This window comes from Nyctereutes procyonoides, unplaced genomic scaffold, assembly GCF_905146905.1.
Source record: "Nyctereutes procyonoides isolate TBG_1078 unplaced genomic scaffold, NYPRO_anot_genome, whole genome shotgun sequence".
NCBI lineage: Eukaryota > Metazoa > Chordata > Mammalia > Carnivora > Canidae > Nyctereutes > Nyctereutes procyonoides.
The window spans coordinates 64,157,278-64,172,804 of NW_026575052.1; the positions used below are offsets into that span (position 1 = coordinate 64,157,278).

At 43.5% G+C, this 15,527-nt stretch overlaps 2 protein-coding genes across 9 annotated transcripts in view; one reads left to right on the top strand and one right to left on the bottom strand.

The window, feature by feature from the left end:
• Positions 1-689: 689 nt before the first annotated feature.
• On the top strand, positions 690-5,853 carry RPP38 (ribonuclease P/MRP subunit p38). Of its 6 annotated transcripts, XM_055331643.1 has the most exons (4): positions 698-788; positions 1,362-1,545; positions 3,476-3,612; positions 4,916-5,853. In XM_055331643.1, exon 4 carries the CDS (start codon positions 4,925-4,927, stop codon positions 5,768-5,770), a length of 846 nt encoding a protein of 281 aa, XP_055187618.1. In that variant the 5' UTR covers positions 698-788; positions 1,362-1,545; positions 3,476-3,612; positions 4,916-4,924; the 3' UTR covers positions 5,771-5,853. The 6 variants fall into 6 exon arrangements, with proteins under 6 accessions (XP_055187620.1, XP_055187618.1, XP_055187615.1 ...); XM_055331640.1 differs by lacking the exon at positions 3,476-3,612; XM_055331644.1 differs by lacking the exon at positions 1,362-1,545 and having other exon boundaries at positions 700-788.
• A 2,682-nt stretch (positions 5,854-8,535) lies between these two features.
• The window catches only part of NMT2 (N-myristoyltransferase 2), a 69,801-nt gene continuing 62,809 nt past the window's right edge, over positions 8,536-15,527 (bottom strand). For all 3 annotated transcript variants that reach the window (XM_055331636.1, XM_055331639.1, XM_055331638.1), the window contains 3 exons: positions 11,213-11,380; positions 9,569-9,706; positions 8,536-9,384 (listed from right to left, as the gene is read on the bottom strand). In XM_055331636.1, coding sequence (XP_055187611.1) covers positions 9,364-9,384; positions 9,569-9,706; positions 11,213-11,380 — 327 coding nt within the window. In that variant the 3' untranslated portion in view covers positions 8,536-9,363. The remainder of the gene's footprint in view (positions 9,385-9,568; positions 9,707-11,212; positions 11,381-15,527) is intronic.

Consider the following 15,527-nt stretch of genomic DNA (forward strand, 5'->3'; position numbering starts at 1 on the left):
AGTTAGGCTGGAAAGGGAAAGGAAGGGGGTGGCGAGGGCGGGAGGAGGCTCTTCAGGTCAGAAGCAACCTACTTTCTTCCAAGCGCCCTCCCGGCCCCGGGTGGATCGACACGCTCCGATGCCTGACCTTGCAAACGTCCTCCAGCCGTTTCGCAGTCGTCCAGGACCTCCCAGCGACCCCGTTCCTACCGTCAGTTTTCACTGGCCGGAGCAGCTACAGCAGATACTTGGGGGAGTTTTCGGAGCTGCTGTCGCACACTCCGAAGCAGCCTTCCCGTTCCTGTTTCGGGGGGTGGGGGGTGGGGGGGCAAGATCGCCTACACGGTTGCCTGTAAGCACGTTCTTATCCCAGACCACCCCTCATCCCCGCTGCATCTTGACTTCCCTGGTGCCGGGGAGTCGACGCAGGCCGGGGACGCTGGGGCACGGCCTGGGGCTTTGCGTTCCCCTCAGGCAAGCCAAATACCGAAAAGCGAGAAGAGGGCGAGCGAGCCAAGGCTACCGGGAGCTGAGAGGTACAGACTGGATTAGAAGCGAGAGGGCGGCAGATGTGACAAACAGCTGCGGGCGGCGACCGACGAGCCCTCAGACCCAGCAGACCCAGCGACCGAGACTAAGAGCGACGCGTTACCACGACAACCGTGAAGTCTCGCGAGACTCGCAGTGAAGTCTCCCTGCGCCTGCGCGCTGCCGCGGTAGGGCGCAGCCCTGAGGCTCCCGGCCCGCGATCCCGGACTCTGGGTGTTTGTGGCTCGGGCCTTGGGCGCTGTGGGCCGACTCTCCCCATCGTGAGTGACAAGGGGGACGATGAGATGCGAAGCGGTCTGAGCCTGGGCGGGGGGGGGGGGGGGGGCGGGGCCAGAGAGGCGGGGGCTCTGCGCACGCGCGGCGCACGTGCAGGCGGCTGGGTTGTGGTCGTGAGTGGGAGCGGGGCGCGCCCCGGTGGGGTCCGGCTCGGGACGCGGGGTGGGCACGCGAGGTCCCCAGGTCTTCTCCGGGAGACCTGTCCGTCCGGCCAGGCCGCCCCAGCGCGACGGGGGCTACGTTCCGCCTCCGGGCCTGGGTTTCCTGTCCTCTCTCTGCCTGGGGTTGAGCATCTTAGGGCACGGGAAACGGCGAGATAAAGCCCCCCCTCGCCCCCCGGCCCCTCAGTGCTCCAGGCCTACAAGTGCGGGCGGATCCCTGTAGGACTGCGGTGTGCGGGCTAAATAGTGAAGGATGCGCGGTCCAGGCGGGCGGCAGGCCCGGGGAGGAGCTCGGGGACAGGAACGCAGCCTGCGGGCCCTGGGGCTGCCGTCCAACTCCCTTTTCTTTCTTTAATTTCTTTCTTTTTTTAAATTTTGTTTATTTATTCATGACAGACAGAGAGAGAAAGAGAGAGGCAGAGACACAGGCAGAGGGAGAAGCAGGCTCCATGCAGGGAGCCCGACGTGGGACTCGATCCCGGGACCCCAGGATCACGCGGTGCTAAACCGCTGAGCCACCCCGGGATCCCCCGGAAGGCATTTCTGAGTCCTTTGCTTCCTATTGATAGCTCCAAGCCGGGTAGGTGCCACCAGTTAACTCTTCCAACTGCATGTAATTTTGTCCCACTCCCCTCTGCGGCCACTCTCGTGCAAGCCACCATCGAGCCTACCCTGGGAACCTCTTTGCTCCTCCTTCCACTTCTGGCAAAGGAGTGGCCCCGGGGAATCCACAAGGATCGTTTTGCAGGGTCTTTCAAATCACGCTCGCTCTTGTGTCTCAAACGTTGCAGTTGCTTTCATTATGCGGTTTGCGGGACCTTCACCCTCTGGTCCTCGCCTCCCTTTCCTGATACCTCAGCATCTCTAGCATCTCTGCCCCAGCGGCTTGAACTTCCTTCATTTCGTTAATGTTGTTCCCTGGGGTACTCTTTCTGCTTCATGCCCCCTTTGGCGGGCACTCTTCAGATGCAGGGTTGAAAGGTCACTTTCTCCAGGACCTCTTTTCTCACCCCTTCAGCTAATTCATGCTTCTGCTGTTTCCTTAGTATCCTTAGAATTCCCAGACTTGAATGTGCACATCTTATACTATTACCTGCTCATTTGTTGTTTTCATGGATTCTAAGCTCTGTTGAGGCCAGTAACTGTTTTTACGCTAATACTTTATGGTTTGGTACATTGTGGATAATCCAGAAATACTTGCTGAAGAAGAAAGGTGGTTGTGGGGCCGAAGGTGGGAACGGTATTCCAGGCAGAGGGAATAATATGTATAAAGATGGGGAGGGGGGCAGCACTGGTGGCTCAGTGGTTTAGTGCCTGCCTTTAGCCCAGGGCGTGATCCTGGAGACCTGGGATGGAACCCCACATCGGGCTCCCTGCATGGAGCCTGCTTCTCCCTCTGCCTGTGTCTCTGCCTCTCTCTCTCTCCGTCTCTCATGAATAAATGAATAAAAATTAAAAAGATGGGGAGGGTAGAAATTGGTGGCCTCAATAAGCAGTAAGTGGGTGTAATGGTGGAAGAGGCTGGTGGGAGGTGAGAGCCAGTGCATGGGGGGTTTGTAGGTCACTTTAAAGGGTTTGCACTTGATCCCATAGGTGGTGAGTGCCTCCAAGACATAGCCCAAAAGGCACCTCAGCAAGGCCTTCATGTTTTTCTGCTCTAAAGCCATCCCTTCTCATCAGTATTTTGCTCTTGGATTATCTGGTGGAAGGTTCTGCTCTATCTGAACTACTTGGCTCTCGTCTCTCCCGCTAGATTCTGAGGACAAGAGTTCATGCCTCACTTGCTGTCTCTCCAGAGCACACAAGTATAAGTATTACTTAAGGATTTCAGCATCATGCTGCTTGGATGCTGAGGCACATGAGCTGACTTGCAGTTTGGCAAGAGCTCTGTTCAGTCGTATTTGTCTTGCTCGTCTTCCTGACCTTCAACCTGATGCCAGCCTCTACCAATCCTGAATGGATTTAGCTGGGCTGCTTCCTGACTCCCTCTGCTTGGGGGGAATGTGGAGAAAATGAGGGGGGGGGTGTCAGTGAGGATGGCTGTGCAGAGGGGCTGGTATGAAGGAAGCAGCTTGCACAGCAGGTACTGAGGCTCTGGCATCAAGGTCCTGAACAAGGTCCGACCCTCCCTGGAGGAGCTGAAGTTTGGATTTCTGTTACAAGAGGACTTAGGAGGAGCAGTGGAGACCAGTGGCAGTCAAGAGGCCATTTTTCATTTCTCAGGAGGCCTGTCCGGTGTCAAGGGGCAGCCTGTCCTATCCCAGCTATTCTAACCCTGTTCTGGATCAGAGTCATCTGGGCAGCTTTGACAAATACAGGTACCCTGGTCCTATTCCCAGGGATTCCAGTTCAGTACGTCCAGGATAAGGACCAACCACCTGTATGTTTTAAAAGGCAACAGGTTACTTTTGAGGTGCAGCCAGGATGGAAAGAGCATAAACTTTGTGTTTGGAAAATCAGTTGTGACTTTGGGCAAAGCATTTAACCCGAGGCTGTTCCTTCACCCACAGGTTGGCTGATTCTATAGGAATTTTGTGAGAATCACAATCATGCATGGAAAAAATGCCTTCTAAATTCTTACACACTCCCCCCAAATTCTGACACATTCCCCAAAGATAGCTGCTCTTCACCATCAGTAGCCAGCCTGGTGAGTGGAAGTTTAATTGGAGACCTTAATCCTTGATTGTGCATGTGGCATTTTGGGGAAGGTGGGCCCCAGTAGGATAAATGACCTGGAATGAGGGTCAGACCTCCTCCCTGCAGGGAGAAAAGCTGGTTATCTGAAAATAGGGACAGCCCTAGACTTCCAGGGGCCTGGCTCGTGTTACTTCCTTCTGTTTTGCTACAGAGGTCACTGTGGTTCTTAGCTGAGCACCAGGAAGAAGGGAAGAATAAAACTGAGGGAAGAGAAGTGCACTTGACCTGGGAAGAACAGCCAGGATACGGTCCCTTGATCAGTGGTTTTTAACATTTTCCCAAGAAGGATCCTTCTTAGTTTTAACGGACTAATATCAACTTTCATTACAAAGTTTCCCTACTTTTCATCAAGTTGCCAGCTGGAGAAGCAGTCGGCCTGGAGTAACTGTTAAGAAGAGGGAATCTGTGGGGCACCTGAGTGGCTCAGTGGTTGAACATCTGTCTGCTTTCAGCTCAGGTGGTGATCCTGGGGTCCTAGGATTGAGTCCTGCATTGGGCTCCTTGCAGGAAGCCTGCTTCTACTTCTGCCTCTGTCTCTGCTTCTCTCTTTGTGTCTCATGAATAAAATGACTAAAATATTTAAAAAGGGGGGGGGATCTATACCTGTGTATGTATGAGATGCTTAAGGAAGAAGCTTAGGGCCCAGGGAGGGAGGGAGAGTTGCAAAAAGTCTCAGAATTAAAGTATCATTTGGATTTTTAATCATAATGTTATCACTATTCGTTTCTTAAAAGCCACACCTGGTTAATTATGAATGGTAGAGGTTTCCGGGCCCTGGGTCCTTAGATCGTGAGCTCTGTGCAGGTGGACTTGTTCACTGCCGAACCCCAGTGACTAGAATACTGCATGCACACTGGAGACGCTTGGGGAGTGTTTGTAGGGTGGAAGCCTAACTGGAGACCAACTTAGCAAATGGTAACAAATCTGTAAGATTAATACCACACAGTCATTAAAAACAGAATCCTGAACAAGTAGAAACATGGAACATTTTTAATAAATGAAATAGAATTTCACGGTGACTGCAGTAATGCAAAACACTTATATATTGCCTGTATATGAATAAAGACCAAGTCGTGAAAAAATGGGGAAAATAAATTCCTTAATCTTAAGAGGTTCAGTGTGGTCACATAATTGGTTCTATATAATCAGGCTTGCTATTGTCTACCAAGAATCAGAGAAAGTACAAACAAGATATTCTGACATGCATTGTTAGTAACACAGATTTCACTTTGTCGTTTGCTTCTCTGTGAAAGATTTTCCAAATGGCTGCAGCTCCTCAAGCACCGGGGCGGGGTTCCATCCGGAAGACAAGACCTTTAACTGTAAAGACATCGTTAAACAACCCATATACTATCTGCTGGACTACTCTAGAGAGAGAAGACATGCACTTCATATTACAGACACTTCAAGACAGATTTAAATCTCTTGGGCTTCAGAAGATTGAGGATAAGAAGAGAAAGAAAAAGCAGTTTTTAAAAAAACAAAGCCCAGACAAATGTAGCACAGAAGTTGATATGAGCGAGGATCTGAAAGAGAAACAACCAGAAGATAATGAGCAAGGGTCAGGGTGGACTCCTGTGCTCGTCAGGAGGCAGCTTGCCATCGGTGTTAATGAAGTGACCAGAGCCCTGGAAAGGAATGGGCTGCTGCTGGTCCTCGTGTGTAAGTCAGCCAAGCCTGCCATCATCACCTCCCACCTGATTCAGTTGAGCTCCAGCAGATCAGTGCCTGCTTGTCAGGTTCCCCGTCTCAGTGAGACACTCGCACCTGTCATTGGCTTAAAATGTGTCCTGGCCTTGGGGTTCAGAAAGGACACCACGGCTTTTGTTGAGGAGGTAAAAGCCATAATTCCCCGAGTACCCAGTTTACATGTACCATGGCTGCATGGGCAGCCTAAAGAGGCCTGGGAAAATGTAGACACTGAATCTCTGGAAAGCCAGGACAAGGAGATTTTAGAAACTTCCTTTGAAGACCCCTCTAAACGTAAAAAGAAGCTTGTGGAAGGTCAGCAGGCTATAGTGTTACAACCCCTGAAAATAAAGAAAGTGATTCCAAACCCCAGTAAGATAAGGAAACCACCCAAAAGTAAAAAACCAACTTCAAAGTAATCTATAAACTTGTAGTTTCCTACAGCTGTAAAAAGACACTCTGTAAAGAAGCCTTAAAACGAATAAAATATGTTATTTTTATATATGTTCTCGGGATACTTTTTGTAATGTTCCTTCCTTAGGTGTAAGACTTTGTATAAATAGGCTGACACTTAAAAACACTAAGTGCAGAAAATATTCAAAAATATGAATATCAAAACAAAAGTTTATTGAAGCTAATTTCTATGCTTGTATAAATTCACTTTTTAAAAGGCTGGTACAGTGCTTGTAAGCAAGAAATTCTGTATCCTACAACACTTGACATCTTTCTATCAAACTTGGAAAATGTGCCACAGTAAACAGGTTCTAGTGAGTAATGCAGATGAAACTGGATTGCAGATTGATCAGTTTTAAAAGAAAGATACTAAACAAGCAATACATTCAGAATTTTTTTTTTACTGTTGATTTGATTTTCTTTGTTGGTAGGCATATGCATGAGCTTGGGAGAAAAGTGTTTATAGGAAAAACCCAGATACGTTATTGTGAATAGTTGAAATTCACCCCTTTGCATGGTTAACTCATCTCCTTGGAAATCCAGCATGGGTAAAAAGAATGCTGATAATTAGGTCAAATGAAGCAGGAAGAGAATGAGAAAACTGAGGAGCTTGAGGCCTCAGAGATGGGTTTGTGGAATGGCTGGGGTTCTTTATGTTAGGAAATGGAGCATAATCAATGCTCTATGTCTGTTAAAGCATCTGCTATTTACAGTATGTGTTCGGAGAGGTCCTTTAGTAATTTAGTGGGGAGGTACTGGATTGCTAAAATATATTTTCAGCCTAAATTCTGGCTGACTCTTGGGAATAGGCCACCTCTGTTCATTTAAATGTTACTGAATGCCATCTTGGCTAAAAAAAAGGTCAGGGAGGGAAAGCTACCTTCTGAAATAGAGCATTTCCACTGTTGACAAGGCAGGACAGTGTTTTTTTGAATCTGTAAGACAGTGTATATTGCAGTGGAATTTAGTTCTAATAACTATTTTATAAACACAAGCAATTTTACCAGTCTTCAGTTTTGAAATGTTCATCAGTAATCTGCCTAAATTACAAAGAGGGAAATAACGCTATTACTGTATTTAAAAGTGACTGTGGAAAGAATCTGAATTCTCTTACAACTAGAATTATGTAAACAAATGAAAAGTGCCCACAGTCTCATCACAAGGTGAGCTTGTGATAAAACTTCTGACTGGCAATTCGGCAATGATCTAAAAACCCACATCATCTAAGACTGCCGTAAAAATGAATGCAACAGAATTCTCAGCTAAACCCCTGACTCCAGATTAAGTTAAAATCCCATTTATTTCATTCTTGGTGTTTTGGTGAATTGGTTCAGTTTTGCTTCCGAGGCCACTCTCCTCCTGTTAAGAAAGAAGGTAAAGCGGTGGAGTCTGAATGGTCTTATATGAGAAGTCCTCTCTGGGTCCTCAGAAAGGTCAACTGTCCTAATCACGCACTACGGTGGGGTCCCCGCATGCCCTCTAGTGGTGGTCACAGCAGTGGGTTTGTCTTTAGGATGAGGGTAAGGAGGGTGCAGAGTGGCTTTCAGCTCTTTAGTGTAAGTCAGGGTCAACAATTTGTTGTTTTTTTTCTGTAAAGGGCCAGACAGTAAATATTTGAGGCCTTCTGGGCCACACAGTTCTGTCAGAATAACTCCGCTCTACCTTTTCCAGTGTGAAGCAGCCACAGGCAATTCGTAAGCAAGTGTGGCTGTGTTCCAATCAAACTATGGATACTGGGCAGCCCGGGTGGCTCAGTGGTTTAGCACTGCCTTCAGCCCAGGGCCTGATCCTGGAGACCCAGGATCGAGTCCCACGTCGGGCTCCCTGCATGGAGCCTGCTTCTCCCTCTGCCTGCATCTCTGCCTCTCTCTCATGAATAAATAAAATCTTAAAACAAACAAGCAAACAAACAAAAAAAACTACAGATACTGAGGGATGCCTGGGTGGCTTAGTGGTTGAGCATCTGCCTTCGGCTCAGGGTGTGATCCTGGATCTGGGGATCGAGTCCTGCATTGGGTTCCCCGCAGGGAGCCTGCTTCTCCTTCTGCCTGTGTCTCTGCCTCTGTGTGTCTCTAATGAAGAAATAAATAAAATCTTAAAAAAACAAAAGTTTATGCATACTGAAATCTGAATGTTCTATAATTTTCACATGTCACAAAATGTCATTACTTTGATTCCCCCCCCACACACACACCCAACAACCATTCAAAAATGTAAAAACTAAGCTTGTGGGCTGTACAAAAACAGGTGACAGGCTGGACTGAGCTCATGGGCCATAGTTTGCTAGCTGCTGCCTGACAGGAGATCTGACTGGTTTCATTTGACCACTTAGAACGTAAAGGAAAGGCCATCATGTTGTCTGAAATTAAGTTTTTCTGGACTGAAGAGCCTAGGCACTGGTATTATAAAGGCAGGGAGAAGTGTCTACTCTGGTTTTTGAGTCAAAGCCAGTTTCATGTGGCCTCGTTCAGCATGTTCTCCCCATTCCTTTGACTACTGGCAATATATACATATATATGTACACTGGGAAACCTGGGTTTTCAAGTTCTAGATAAAAACACCATCAGTAACAAAATTAGGAATACTTATTTACAAATAAGACATTTTCCATTAGCATGACAGCTTTCATGATAACTTAAAGTCAGCATAAAGGAATATGTGCAATTTTGCATAAGTAATAAAAACATTCAAACTATCGATGTCCTGATAGCACTAATAATTCCACTGAGCATTTCTTTTGACCTTAGAGCTTTTATTGTCTTTGCCTCACATCTCTTGCTGCCGCTGAGAAGACATGAATGTGTGTGGCAGCTGCAAAGTTGAGTCGGTCATGGGTGTGGACTCTCTGTACATATCTGCACACAAAATTTGAGTTTTGAACCAATCTACGGACCTGCTGAAGACCAAAGTACAAATATGTGTGTGTGTTTATTTGGCAATTCTGCTTCTGGAGAAAGAAATGTACTTACCAGTCAGCAGTACATTTTTATCTCCCTCTAAACTTAAACACCCACCTACTTGTCACCGAGCTACGGAAGTGCTGATTCCGTAAATGCTCCCAGTGACAGCGCGTAAGGTGACGGAAGCACCAATTTTCCAAATGGATCCTTCATTCTGTTACATGGACGAACAGACCAACACTTAATACATAGAAATGCAGGAGTTTATCTCCACGTAAGAGCAAAGACTTTCTTAACAATTCTGTGACTTCCGTCCAGTCCATAGAAAAACAGTCCCTTTTCTAGAGAGTGGAAAAATACCTTCTCTTCAGTGAGAGACAGCTAAAAGTCTGGAAATTAGAGGAATGTGTTCTCTCTACCTTTTCATCCCTTCTACAAATGGGTAAACAGTGAAAAAAAAGACTGTTAACATTCTAGCTAGAAATATGTACTATTGGTCACGTATGGGTGGTTTTTTTTCATCTTTTCTGATTGTTACCGACTACGCCGATTTCATTAAGTTGTGCTTTTATTCTTCTTTGGAATGGCAGTTCCAGGAATCATTAAATAGAGTATTAACAAGTGATGATGTCCGAGTTCTAGAAATAGAAATAATCCATCTATTGTAACACTAGTCCAACCTAAAGGGAGGGGAGAAACAGAATGGTAAGAACAGGTAAGCAAGAAAAAATAAGTTGTACCACAATGGCTCAGTATTTTTTAAAAGCTACTTAAAAACACCTTAATAGTCCTAAGGGCAACAAGCATGGGATTTCCTAGGTCTGTTTATTACGTTTATAAAGGGTGTGTATCCACGGCACTTACCTTTTCAGAATCTGTTCCTGGACACCTCCAGTTGTACAGGTAATACTGCAAGTTGCCATCTCCTATACCAAACTTGAGTTTTTCCAAGAAGGTTTTATTTTCCATTAAATCTAGTGCATTGAAAACATCAAATCCTTTCTGCCAGTGGAAAAAGAATTTCAAATTTTAACTGTCAAAGGACTGGAGTGTTTTCTACATTATATATTTCAGTATAACAATTCCTCTACTAATAGCTTGACTACACATTAATAAGGTTTAATGTCTATAGTCTATGTACAGGCTAAGAACTCAGTTTATTTATTTATTTTTTTTAAGAACTCAGTTTAAAACTGTCTTATAGGGGCACGTGGGGCTCAGTTGGTTAAGCATCTGCCTTCAGCTCAGGTCACGATTCCAGGGTCCTGAGATCAAGCCCCACACTGGGCTCCTTGCTTAGAGGGGAGTCTGCTTCTCCCTCTGTCTCTGCCACTCCCCTTCTTGTGCTCTTTCTCTCTGTGTCAAATAAATAAGTAAAATCTTTAAAAAAAACAAAACTGTCTTATAAAAACAGTGAGTCTGACAGAGTCAGGAAGATCACCCAAAAATTTCAAATCAAAATCTGTACTATGTTGGCTAACACTAATACAAAGTAATCTATTAGGATCTCAGAGAATATTTTATCCCTGTTTTAGAAGGAACATTTGGCCAGAAGTCTCCATCTCCAGAACTGTTAGTTATTGGCTTTTCAAAGTTCTGACTGAGCCACAGCTTTAAAGATTTTAAATGTGTACTTGTCTTGGGCTGATGCTGGGAAATAAATTTAGTGAAATTTTAATAGTAAAAATGGAATTTCTTGAAAATGTCAGGTAAAAATATTGTATAAAATGGGGTAACAGACAGATTTCTATTTCTCAGGCGTTTTACCTTAAGTAATTTATTACTGGCCTTTTTTGGAGGAAGTAGTTGAAAAAGAGCAAAAGAATCAAAGAATCAGAGGATAATGTTGATTTGGAGATCCAAGAGTAGTACTATGTTAAAAATTTTTTTTTTTCAGTTTTCAAAGAAGATACTTTTGATGTGTTGCTCACAATTTCTCATGAATAATATTTCCTCATGTTCAATAATTACATTGAAATAACAACTACAACTTCTTAAAGTTTATTTGTAGCAAGAATTTAACTACTACACCAAGAGAAAGATATTGCAAATATAGTACGACCCATTTTTTAATTTAATTCCTTTTATTTTAAACTCTTTAATTTTAAAAATAAAATTCAGAGACTATTTATATTTAGTTGAGTTCAAAACGGGTTATTGTTGCTGATTATTCACTGCCACCCAAACACGTATGTTCCTTATATCAAGGTACCATGTATTTTCTCTATATTCCTTGTATCACAGGTTTCATGCATTCTTCTATTAGAGCTAAAAGTTTCTACTTTGCACAAAATGTCTTTTTGGTTAAGTTGGAATAGAATCAATGATGTCAACAGTCTCTGAAGTTTTAAAAGAAACTCTTATAATTCTTCCTTTGACTGATGGTCAACAATAAAACATATCTCAAATGAATTGCACCTATGCGGGAGAAGATACAGTAAGAGGTTTTACATACTTTGGCACACATATGTGGAGAAACACACAGGACAAAAAGGATGAGTCGCTTACCAACTTGGCTATGATGAGCGCATCACTCATGAGGTCCAGCAGGGGAGTCTCCGTGTGAATGTTGTAGAAGGAGTAGGCGGCTTTGAGGCTCTTGTGAGCAGGGTGGTGAATGACCGTGGAGGGGAGCGTGTAGAAGCTCAGGAAGTCAGTTAGTTTACCACTGGAGTTCTAAAGGACAAAGGTCAGGTCAGGTCAATACCTTCCGAAACAAACTGCATCCATGCATTTCAGCTCGCTTCTTAATTTTTGACTTGTACCGTAACTTTCTGTTAGAACAAAAAGCAACAGCTCCTACCTCTCTCTTGGCAGTCTGGAGTGGGGAGGGGGGCCCTTGGGATACATTGGGTAGAGCCTGAGAAGAGCATGGAGTTGTACTTTTCTTAGCCTAGCGCTAGCTGGCAGTTTGCATAATGTTCTTAAGAAGCAGAATGTTCTGAAAGGAAAGTTCTCCCTTAGCCTGACTAATGAGTCTCTCTAGACCTATAGAACAGGGATGAAAGTGGAGTCACTGTTTTTGCAGAAACAAGAGCTCCAGGGATTAGAACGCTGCCATCTCCAACTAAAAGATACTATATCACAATAACATCTTAGCACAAAGCCAGAATTCTATCAGCATAAAGTGAAGTTGGATAAAATCTGGAAGCCGTTTCGAGAAACTTGTGAAAGGCATCAGTACTGCCAACATGCACCTGTGAGTCTGAAGTTACCAAAAATCAAAAGAGATGCAAACGAGGTCTTGGTTTCATCATTGCTGGGACACCTTTCAATACAAGAAGTGAGTCAGTATTGTTTGGGTTGCTTCAATTAGCTGTGGTGGCCTATGCAGTCGGCCTACAACTCAAACTATGATCTGCCTGAATTATACAGCTGAAGAGGCTATACCCCAAGTATGCTCTTGCTAATATTTCTTTCAGCAGAAAAGAAAATTCTATATGGATGCATTATCCAGTTTTTGAATGCTCCTGATTTACAAAACCTTTTTCCCCCCCAGACACTGAGGAATTCACATTTCACTAAAGTGATTTTCTACTGCTCTGTATTAGCAGCTTTAGTATTTGAGATGAATTAAAGACCTAAACATTCAGTATCAATAAGGATGTTCAACTCAAAAAATTGAAACTGAAAAATAAAACTCACTGGATGGACTCAGGAGTGGAGTGGAGAGGACAGATGACAGAAATCATTGCACTTGAAGAATTCAGTAGAATTTACCCAGTCTGAACAAAAGAGAGAAAAGAAACTGGAAAAAAAAATGAATTAAGTCTCAGGGATCTGTGGGACAGTAACAAAAGATGCAGACACTCCTATCACTGGAGTCCCAGAAGATAAAGAGAAATGTGGGGACTGTGAAAGCGGACGAAATAATGAGTGAAAGACAGATCTGGCAAAACATACACAAGAGAATTAAGAAGCTGAGCGAACCTTAACAGGAAAAACCCAAAGATGTCTACTCCAAGATGCATCGTAATTAAAGTTCTGAAAACTAAAGATGAAAGCCTTCAAAGTAGTCACAGAGAAACAAGGCGTTACCAATAGAATACCAATTCAAATGACAGCGTATTTCTCACCTGAAACCACAGAGGCCAGAAGGAAGTGGCACATTTTTTTTTCTTTTAAAGTAGGCTGCATGCCCAGTGCGGAACCCAATGCGGGGCCTGAACTAAGGATCCAGAGATCAAGACCTCAGCTGAGATCAAGAGTTGGATGGTTAAACTGTCTGACCACTCAGGTGCCCAGTGGCACATTTTTTAAAATTAATAATTTATTTGAGAGAGTGAGAGAGTGAGCGAGCGCAAGCAAATGCTCATAAGTGGGGGGAGGAACAGAGGGAGAGAATCTCAAGCAGACTCTGTGCTGAGTGCAAAGCTCCACATGGGGCTCCATCTCATGACCTGAGAACATGACCTGAACTGAACCTTAACCAACTGTGCCCCCCAGGTGCTGCAGAGAGGCACAATATTTTAAGTGCTGAAGGAAGAGAACAATCAGCCATGAATTCTGCATCTGGTGAAACGGTCCTTCAGGAATGAAGGAGAAATGAGAAATAAGGACATTCTCAAACAAATGGGAACTAAAGGAATCTGTGGCTAGCAAACATACCTTTAAGACTGGCCAAAGGACATTCTCCAAATAGAAATGCAATAATAATACAACGAATCTTAGAGTGTCAGGAAGAAGGAACATTAGAGCAGGAATCTTGATACATGCTCTAAACTATCCTCAGAAGTTTTACAAATCTACTTAATGACTGAAACACAAGGTCTAACACCATCTGATACTCGACAATTTTTAAAAGTCAAGAAGATAAAGGGATCTGATGGAAGTAAGGTCACCTGAAGTGGTAAAATGTTGATACCAGTTGGCTGTGATAAGTCACATATTCCTATATACAGGAATACTCGGTGCAACCATCATGCAAACTATACAAATACACCCAAATGCACCATAAACACATCAAGACAGAGAATCCTAAAGAAATAGTCAAGTAGCCCCCAGGAAGGCAAGGAAAAAGAAACAAGAGGACTAAGAACCAGAGGAAACAAAGAGAAAACCAATAATAAAATGGCAGATTTAAGCTCTAGCCTATCAGTAATTATCAAATTAATGGCCTAAATACACTAATCAAAAGAAAAACTGGTGGAGTGGATAAAGAAACATGGTTCATCTACAAGCCATTTATAAGAAACTTTTGGGTTCAATGATGTAGATAAGCTGAAAGTAAAAGGGCTGTGAAAGTAAAATTAATGCAAACATTAATTTTAAAGTAGTAGGAGTGACAGGGCACCTGGGTGGCACAGCTGGTCAAGCATCTCTGACTCTTGGTTTAGGCTCAGGTCGTGATATTGAGCCCCACATGGGGCTCAAGGCAGAGTCTGCCTAAGTTTCTCTCTCTTTCTCCCCTACTGTATGCACACATGTACTCTTTTTCTCTCTCTCTCTAAAATAAATAAATAAATCTTTAAAATAGTAGGAGTGACTATATTTATATCCAATAAAGTAGACTTTATAGCAAAGAAATTACTAGAGACAAAGCGGAGTATTACATGCTGGTACAAAGATGGATCCCCTGAGAAGATACAAAGGTCCTAAATGTATAAGTACCAAACAAGACCATCAAAATACATCAAAAAAACCTTAGAGAGGTGGAAGGAGAAATAGACAAGTCCAAAGTCATAGTTGGGGACTCTCATCAACTGACAGAGCTGCTAGAAAGAAAATCATCAAGGAGGCAGAAAATCTGAGTACAATAAGACGTAAATGACATATATAGAATGCTCCACCTGAAAAGAGATTATACATTTCACACACCTTCTCCAAAACAGACCATATGGGCTTAAAATAAATCTCAAGAAGCTTAATAGAGCTGAAATCATACAGTGTCTTCTCCAACCATCATGGAATGAAACTAGAAGTCAACAGGAAATCTCTGAGCAGGTCAAAGTTGACAACAGAATTCTAAGGAATCCAAGGCTCAAAGGAGAAGTTTCAAAAGAAATTAAAAAACAAAACAAAACAAAACAGGGGCGCCTGGGTGGCTCAGTTAGTTAAACTGACCTTTGGGTCAGGTCATGATCTCAGGGTCCTGGGATCGAGTCCTACATTAGGCTCTTTGCTCTGCGGGGAGTCTTTCTCCTTCTCCCTCTGCCCCTCTGCTCATGTGCACTCTGTCTCTCAAATAAATAAAATCTTTAAAAATAAATAAACACATGCATATATACATACATACATAGAACCAAATGAAAATACGACATACCAAAATCTGTAGGATGAAGCTAGAGCAGTGCAGGGAAGGACATTTACAGAACTATATGCTTATATCGTAACAGGAAAGTGGGGAGTCTGCTTCTCCCTCTGCTCCTCCCCCTGGCTTATGCTCATTCTCTCTCTCCCAAAAATAAATAAATAAAATCTTAAAAAAAAAAAAAGACTTAGAACTACAGTAACCAAGACAGAGTGGTATTGGTGGAGGAACAGACACCAGAGATCCAGTGGAACAGAAGAGAGAACCCAGAAATAGCGCACAATACAAATATCAGTATTCAACATATGGAAGAACCAATAGAAATCAAGAAGATTACAGTTAAAAAGAAAAAGAGGCAAATATATGATTGGCATAAAATGGCTAACAGCTTTATGAGATGATGTTCAAATTCTTTACTAATAAGAACATACAAATGAAAAACAATATTATCATTTGATACCCATTAGAGTGGCCTAAATTTAAAGTCTGATGATAACCAAATGTTAGTGAGGACACACTCTGCCAAGAGATACTTTGGTGAGCTCTATGGCCAGCTCTAAGTAACGTCAGCAA

Coding starts and splice junctions, on each gene's coding strand:
- RPP38 (XM_055331645.1), top strand. CDS start 4,925: ATGGCTGCAGCTCCTCAAGCACCGGGGCGGGGTTCCATCCGGAAGACA.